Raw genomic sequence first — 8,747 nt, 5'->3', positions numbered from 1 at the left:
AAATACATCTTTATAAGCCCTCGCCCTCCACCCCCTTCCCCGGATATACATGAATGTAAGCCTAATGTACTGGATGACAGTACTGAACAGGGCCAAACTGTTGCTTTATTATGACATTTTAACTTAAAAAACATATTTCAATCAACACTACCATGGCTTGTTTCAAAACATTTTCTTAATTCCACTCATAAGCCCTCCTGGTTATAAGCCCCTCCGTTTATAAGCCCACCCAAAACCCCTTATGAAGTTGTATAAGCCCAGGCCTTATAAGCGGAATTTTACGGTTTTACATGTACACTTGAAATTGCACTTGAATAGAACTTGAAATTGCACTTGAATAGGAAAACTCTTAGCCATAAAATTGCAGAGTTAGCAAAAAATGTTGTTTAAATGTAGTCTTTAGTACAATACAGCTGTTATTAGTAGTAACTATTTCAGACAGCAGGGCATGTGGAAATGTCTCACTCTGATTCCCATATAAACAAGGTGTCTAAATCGTACAAATTTGTATGAAGTAAATTTGTGTTTTTTTTGCCACAACTGTGTTGTATTTTTTGTTTTTCAGTGTAAGAAAGCAGTTAAATACTGATGCTAATGGAGCGTACAAACTCTCAGTTAATGACTTTGTACTCAAAGCTTGTGCTCTGGCTTGTAAAAAGGTCCCTGAGGCAAACTCTTCCTGGATGGCAGATTTTATTAGACAGTAAGCTTAACGTGTAGACACCTTTCTTTTTAAATTATTTAGAATCCTGTATCTTAAGTTTATGACGGGTTTGAGTGATAGGTTTCCTGTAATGTTTGTCAATATGAATTATCTCTGACTTTTCTGTCATCAAAAATAATGTTAGTTAAGATCGTTTTTAACTTGAGTGTCGAAAGTAATTCCCGTTTGCTTTGGTTTTGTATTACTACGCTCAGTGATTGGTTTAAAAATCTCGCGCCACTTTCTCGACCAATCAGAACTAAAACCAAAACCAATTGTGACTCGCTCGCACACGTTTTCCCACGCTTTGTGTCAGCTACATGTATTTGCTTCAAGTTCTGATTGGTTAACTGGATTGTCTGTGTTCTTTGTGATTGGCCAGAGTAATTACTTTTGTTTGGGTTTTACGACACTCAACTGAAAACTGCTCTATCCACCAGTAAGTTTTATTCTTCTGTATTTATCTTCCTCAGACATCACAATGTTGACGTTAGTGTGGCTGTTAGTGCAGAATCTGGACTTATTACACCAATTGTCTTCAATGCAGATAAAAAGGTAAAGAAGTGAAAATTTTCAAGCATGGTCACTAAAATTGAAGTATATTCACCATCTGTGGGAAGCAAACAAAGAAAACCATAACATTTTGCATGATGCAGGCTCGATTTCCACTGCTTTCGCAAGTCTGGTATTTGTTTCTCACTGAGAAGAGAAGGAGAGGAGGAGGAGCAGGAGCTCATTTCACAAACAGCAGCTGGTAATTGAGCCTAAGTACCATGCAGCTATTTGGCTCCGCTACAACTACTAAAATGCTTGTGGGAGATGCGGGGCTTAATCGTCCACTCTGGACTCTGACTGGTTGGGTCACTGTGTTGTGTTATTTGGCAAGGCATTTTACTCTCACAGGGCCTCTCTCCACAGTATAAATGGGTACCGGCGAATCTAATGCTGGGGGGTATTCCTGCAATGGACTAGCATTCCATCCACAGGGGAATAAAATTTACTACTAGTTGCTTAATGCAACAGAAACCAGGATAAGCTTCCGCCTGATTGGACACTAGCCTCAAATGCAAACTTTACCCTTTACCATTCTAATCAAACTGGGCAATGAAGAACTTAATAATTATTATCTTTCAATAATACCTTATTCTAACAAGTTTTTGCGCGTACTTAATTTCGCAAAAATTCGGAATACTGTACGAATAAGGTAATACAAAATTTGTTAACTGTCGGGTAGTATTTCATAATTATCTGCCATCATAGGCCCATAATGTGCATTGAGATTTAAAAATTAATTAATTTAGCCTTCCTCTACAGGGATTGCAAGACATCAGTGCTGACATAACTGCTTTGGCTGAGAAGGCAAGAAATAACAAACTTCAACCACACGAGTTCCAGGGGGGAACAATTACTGTATCGAATCTTGGAATGTATGGCGTCAAGAATTTCTCTGCCATTATAAACCCACCGCAAGTAAGTCATGTAAAAAAATTAATATTAGTGATAAAAATTTGAAACCCTGCGCAGCGTAGGTGCTGAATGTATAAATGAAAAAAAATGTAAATACTACGCTGTAGTCAAAAAAACTATTCCCGACGTTTCGGCAATGCTGCCTTCTTCAGGGGGACAAAACTATTTAGCCGTTAAAAAGTTTGTTGTATCACACGCGCATTTAAATAAATGCTCGCGCACGTTTCGCGCGCGCGAGAGCGCACGATAATACAAAGAAGTCAATTCACGTAAAGCTAAAATCTTGATTAAGTCCACTCGGAGCCAGAGTTCTGTGTTGGAAGATGTATCTCATCTCCTGTTTCTTGCGGTACTGTTGGTTTGTCAGGCCTGCTTTCAGGACAGCGACCTTCATATCCTGCAGGGAGTGATCCGGCTGGTTAAAGTGTGCTGGTACAGGAAGGTCATTCCTGCCGTTGATCACATCCCTGCGGTGTTCCCTGAAACGGTCTGCCATCCTGCGCCCGGTCTCCCCAATGTAGACGGTCGATGGACATCTCTCGCATGATACACAGTATACTACGTTCTCCGTTGTACAGGTGAAGTGACCTGTGATGTTAACATGCCCCTTGGGTGTTGAAATTGTGTTAGATGAGTTAACATGGGGGCATGTGCGGCAAACGGTCCTGTTGCAGGGAAATGTACCCGTTGGATGGTTTGGTGGGTCCTGCGGTAGACTGCTTCTGACTAACAAGTCCTTCAGATTCTTGGCACGTCTGAAAGCCATCAATGGTGGTTTTCTGAAGATATTGTTGGTCGTGCTATCATCGTGAAGGATCTTGAAGTTTCCTGAAATGATTTTGCAGGCGTCCTGGTTCATGGGGTGGAAGGTGGTGACTAATGGTACTCTGTCATTGGCGGTGTTGTTTCCAGAGTTATTCTCCAGAAGCTTAGCCCTCGATTTAATTGTGCTCGTTCTCTCCCTCTCCTTATCAGGTCATTCGGGTAACCACGTGCTTCAAAAAAGGTCTCCATTTTATTAGCCTCGCTCTCAAAGTCATCGTTTTCACTGCAGATCTTGCGCAGTCTGAGAAACTGACTGTATGGAATGGATGACTTGCAGCTAGATGGGTGAGATGAGCCAAAGTTGAGGTAAGAGTGGCTATCCGTGTCATTGTAGTATATAGAAGTGGAGATGTGATTATCTCGAGGCTTCAAGAAGATGTCCAGGAACGGAAGCTTGTCAGTGGAAATAGACAAGTATACTCAAGATTTGGGTGGAACGAAGAAGCAAATTCCAGAAACTGGCGGAGGTCTTCTTCACTACATGAAGCAGCACCGGCCACATCATCCATGTACCGTTTGTATAGGTCTGGCTTTGTACCTGCATAACTCAATAGCATACGTTCTTCAACGTAGCCAACAAAAAGACACGCATAGTTCGGCCCTAGTCGACTACCCATAGCCACTCCGCCTGTTTGTTTGTAAAATTCGCCGTTAAATTCAAAAGTGTTCAGTGTCAACACTAGTTCTGCCATACGAAGGAGAGTGTCTGTAGGTGGTTCAAGTACCTCTCTCTTGTCAAGATAGTATTTAGTGCGCGGAGACCTTCACCGTTTGGTATGACTGTATACAGCGACTTAATGTCCATAGTAAACACCAAGCGTTGTGTGGCATCGTCACTGAAACGGAAGGAATCCAGGATGGTCATGTAGTGAAGAAGACCTCCGCCAGTTTCTGGATTTGCTTCTTCGTTCCACCCAAATCTTGAGTATACTTGGTCTATTTCCACTGACAAGCTTCCTTCCTGGACATCTTCTTGAAGCCTCGAGATAATCACATCTCCACTTCTATATACTACAATGACACGGATAGCCACTCTTACCTCAACTTTGGCTCATCTCACCCATCTAGCTGCAAGTCATCCATTCCTTACAGTCAGTTTCTCAGACTGCGCAAGATCTGCAGTGAAAACGATGACTTTGAGAGCGAGGCTAATAAAATGGAGACCTTTTTTGAAGCACGTGGTTACCCGAATGACCTGATAAGGAGAGGGAGAGAACGAGCATCAATTAAATCGAGGGCTGAGCTTCTGGAGAATAACTCTGGAAACAACACCGCCAATGACAGAGTACCATTAGTCACCACCTTCCACCCCATGAACCAGGACGCCTGCAAAATCATTTCAGGAAACTTCAAGATCCTTCACGATGATAGCACGACCAACAATATCTTCAGAAAACCACCATTGATGGCTTTCAGACGTGCCAAGAATCTGAAGGACTTGTTAGTCAGAAGCAGTCTACCGCAGGACCCACCAAACCATCCAACGGGTACATTTCCCTGCAACAGGACCATTTGCCGCACATGCCCCCATGTTAACTCATCTAACACAATTTCAACACCCAAGGGGCATGTTAACATCACAGGTCACTTCACCTGTACAACGGAGAACGTAGTATACTGTGTATCATGCGAGAGATGTCCATCGACCGTCTACATTGGGGAGACCGGGCGCAGGATGGCAGACCGTTTCAGGGAACACCGCAGGGATGTGATCAACGGCAGGAATGACCTTCCTGTACCAGCACACTTTAACCAGCCGGATCACTCCCTGCAGGATATGAAGGTCGCTGTCCTGAAAGCAGGCCTGACAAACCAACAGTACCGCAAGAAACAGGAGATGAGATACATCTTCCAACACGGAACTCTGGCTCCGAGTGGACTTAATCAAGATTTTAGCTTTACGTGAATTGACTTCTTTGTATTATCGTGCGCTCTCGCGCGCGCGGAAACGTGCGCGAGCATTTATTTAAATGCGCGTGTGATACAACAAACTTTTTAACGGCTAAATAGTTTTGTCCCCCTGAAGAAGGCAGCATTGCCGAAACGTCGGGAATAGTTTTTTTGACTACAGCGTAGTATTTACATTTTTTTCATTTAAAAAAATTAATATGTTTTTATGGGCAATACCCATTAGTTTACATCGTGAACCCTGACAATATTTTAAGTAAACTCGGCATACAATTATACATTTATGTAACTTTATATAAGATGAAATACTCTTGCTTAGTTTATTTAAATTTCACATAACTTAGGTGTAGTAATTATTTTCTGTAGGCCTGCATTTTAGCTGTTGGAAAAGCAGAGAAACAAGTGCTGGTGGATGAAAATAGCGAAAAGGGGTAAATTGAATTTTTTATAATTATATAATGTGAAAACCATAAATACTGATAATTAACAATTAGTAAGAGGTAATTTTTATTTGAATGATAGAATGTCTCTTTAAAAAAGAACTAGCGTAATCATTGTGTATTCGCAAATAACCAATCAAAACTTGAAGCAACATGTGTTATGTCCAGTGCGCGCGTACACCGTAGTTGCGAACGGTTTCTTTGCCCTTGATTGGTAAAAAAAAATAGGAAGCTTGCTTTTGCTTAGTGTGTTACGCGAACTTTTGTAACCCCTTTTTTTGCGCGAATGTTTTTGTAACTTATTACAAAAACCGAACTCTAGACTGATAGAACTTACAAAAATTCGCCCAACACATGAAGCAAAAGTAAGCTTCCTATTTTTGATGTGAAGTATATTAAATGGTCCATATGTGAACTGCGGATATGATGAAGTGAGCCTGAGAAATGATCTTTGCATATCGTTTCTCGCTTACATCTATATCCGCATTTCACTTATGGATCATTTCATATACTTCACATCATTTCACTCCTCTAACAGGAAAATAAGATTTCACAATTGACCTTGCTCCCAATGTCTGGCTTTATAGTTCCGTTGGTATTGCATATCACGAAGGACACGGGTCCAAATCCCATTAAAAACCTGAATTGTTTTAAGGCTTTTTTAATTTCCAATTACTTAAATTGGAAAATTCACTGCGAAGATCGTTTCTCACTTAGTTTCTATTTTTCTTTAGCTTAGTCAGAAAACGCAGAATCCAAAAGTCTTTTTCGGCTGAAGCAAATTGTTAAGCATGTTTGCACAATAGAATTTTAATTGAAAATCGTCCTTATATGGCCATTTTATCACGTTTACCTAAAGTTCTGTACTAATGACTTACTTTGACTTATGGCCAAAGTCCTAAGTGGGCATAGGGCCGGGGGTTTTTTCCGGTTTCCGTAATCAATAATTTTTACGGGATGGGGGGATTGGCCCCATGCCCAACCCCCAACCTGGAGGACCAGGGTTTTCTGTCAGGGTGTCCTTCCCTTAGCCACAATATCCCGTTATTTGAAAGGCGCCAGATACCCGCCTTTTGCCGTTGTCGCTCAGCTGCAGTACAACTGCATTACCAGGGTTATGACGAGGACATGCGACAGCCGACTTGGTGGCAGAGCCTATGACACGGTGGGCATTTCCTGGCATTTGCGAAGTACACCTGGTGGCCCCAGTGCACTCCACCAGGGCCCCTTACCACCCTTCAACCCCTCTGTACTAATGGTTTCACTTTTTTACTCTTCAAACAGGTACACTACTGGAACAGTGATGTCCGTTACATTGAGTTGTGATCACCGTGTTGTTGACGGAGCCGTTGGAGCACAGTGGCTGGCTGTGTTCAAAAACTACTTAGAGAAGCCTTTAACAATGTTATTGTGATGAGAAAATCCAGTTAAAAATCACAGAACTACTACGTCAGAATTATATTACATGTACTACGTCGCATGTTGGTAACCAGGTCTGAAGAATTTACGAAACACAATGAAATGTGCATATTTTTAAGAGAGGACTGAATATTTGTAGAAAATTAAAGAACGTTTTGTCGGTAATGAAGCGGTTTGCGATGAATTTTGTTCATCACGTGCCTGTTGTGGTCACTTCACTGGTAGAGTTCGATGATTGGTTTAAAGAAATCGTGCAACTTGAGCTCTAACCAATCAGAACGAAGCCGGTTTTTTTCAGCCAATCAAGTTCACTAGTTCACAAATCAAAACCAACTGGTCCACGTGAAGTGTTTCCCGCGCTTTCCGGCAGTAACATGTTTTCTAGAGCTTTCCACCGGGATTTAGTTCTTAGTAATTATAACAGATTTGTGGCTATAAATATTAAGATTCTCGTGATATTTTTTGTGACCCGTTATAAATATATCGATTTGATTAAATGTTACATCAATCACTTAATAATTTCACCACAAACCTGTTTTCGAGAAAGTTAGTGGACAAACGAAGTTCGACCGCTTTCAATCGTACTGCAATGGAGTCTAATGTGGGGGGATTTTTTAATGGTAATTACATACAGGTCCTTCTTTTTATTCAATCAGCCTATGAATACCAAACGTATTTCCTCAGAAATTGTTTTAGCTAATTCTAGGTACTTGTAGTAGTGGTTTGAAAGGAGATGTGGCTTGTTGGACATTTCAAAGAGATTAAAATTTTAAAGAGTTGCGTTGGCTTTAGTCGTAAAAATATAGATACCACTTTTGATTCCAGTTTGAAGTGAGCTCGTAGTACACTTGCGTCACTTGCTTGCTCGCTCATAAACTCGCTCGCTCGCTGCCCAATATCACACGATCACATTACGCTTTTGGCCCTCTCTACTTTTTCCCTGAGCCTGAACCCTGAAAGCCTTGTCAGGGTCCTTTACTGTATTTTCTTGATAGAACGCCAGGCGCCTGATAACCGCTGTGCCCACAAGGTAAAATGATTAGGAGTGTTTCTACCCCCCCCCCCCCCCCCGATGGGATGATAGTCAATTGCAGGGTTACCCCGAGCAGTAAATTCGCCGGTACCCATTTATACAGCTGGATGGAGAGGGGCACTATGAGAGTAAAGTGTCTTGCCCCAAAACACAACGCATTGCCTCGTCCAGGCAATCGTACCCAGACCACTCGATCCGGAGTTTAGCGCATTAATCATCAGGCCACCGCGTCTTCCCTACGCTGTAAGATGCAAGGAGTTAAAAATAAACGTCCTCGGCGTTAATTTGATTTCTGGCGTTTTTTTCAACCTGGCCTTACGTCATCATCTTACTGGGAAACTGATATGCATCGATCAAGGCATTTAACTCTCCTAGTCCAGATAGCCGCCAGATTGGTGTACCAGATTGGCGACTCCATACTGGGCTCTGTAAATTTGTGCAAAACGTTTCGACGAATATTTGAAGTTTGGGATAACGCACAGACCTGAAATTTGGAGAAACGACTTCTTTCTTACTTTCCTACAGTATCCCGTTTTCTTGACTTCATTCACTGAATGGTTTCTTAATTTGTATTTTTGTTGCGTGACAGTGAAAACAATTTTATGGTGTGGCGCCGTGCCTTTCAAACCAAAGAATTGGTTTAATCGCCCGGTGTAAGCTTTTTTCAAGCTTCTTGCTTAAATTTTAATCAGCTGTTACTTGGGGAAACCGCACAACCCGTTGGGCTATAAAGGGGATTTTTTCATCACTATTTAGATGAAAAAATTACATGTGTGTTTGTAAACACCGGTCGGATTTGAATCCTTTGACGGTCAAGTAGATCTCGCGCTGATCATTACATGTAAACACGCGGATATTCTTTCATGTAAAAACACGTTTATTTGCTATATGTACAGAGGCACTTTAGTGTGTATTGAAATTCCATAGCGAAAAACGTTTCGTAAAGTAGTCT

The 8,747-nt window shown here is 41.5% G+C and overlaps 1 protein-coding gene across 1 annotated transcript; it reads left to right on the top strand.

The window, feature by feature from the left end:
• Positions 1-551: 551 nt before the first annotated feature.
• On the top strand, positions 552-7,542 carry LOC144665600 (dihydrolipoyllysine-residue acetyltransferase component of pyruvate dehydrogenase complex, mitochondrial-like). Its single transcript, XM_078526855.1, has 5 exons — positions 552-703; positions 1,177-1,258; positions 2,018-2,173; positions 5,270-5,334; positions 6,628-7,542. Exons 1-5 carry the CDS (start codon positions 684-686, stop codon positions 6,755-6,757), a joined length of 453 nt encoding a protein of 150 aa, XP_078382981.1. The 5' UTR covers positions 552-683; the 3' UTR covers positions 6,758-7,542.
• Positions 7,543-8,747: the final 1,205 nt, after the last annotated feature.

Source organism: Oculina patagonica, chromosome 9 (assembly GCF_052425735.1).
Source record: "Oculina patagonica isolate OP01 chromosome 9, crgOcupat, whole genome shotgun sequence".
Lineage (NCBI taxonomy): Eukaryota > Metazoa > Cnidaria > Anthozoa > Scleractinia > Oculinidae > Oculina > Oculina patagonica.
This window is presented reverse-complemented; position numbering and strand designations above follow the sequence as displayed.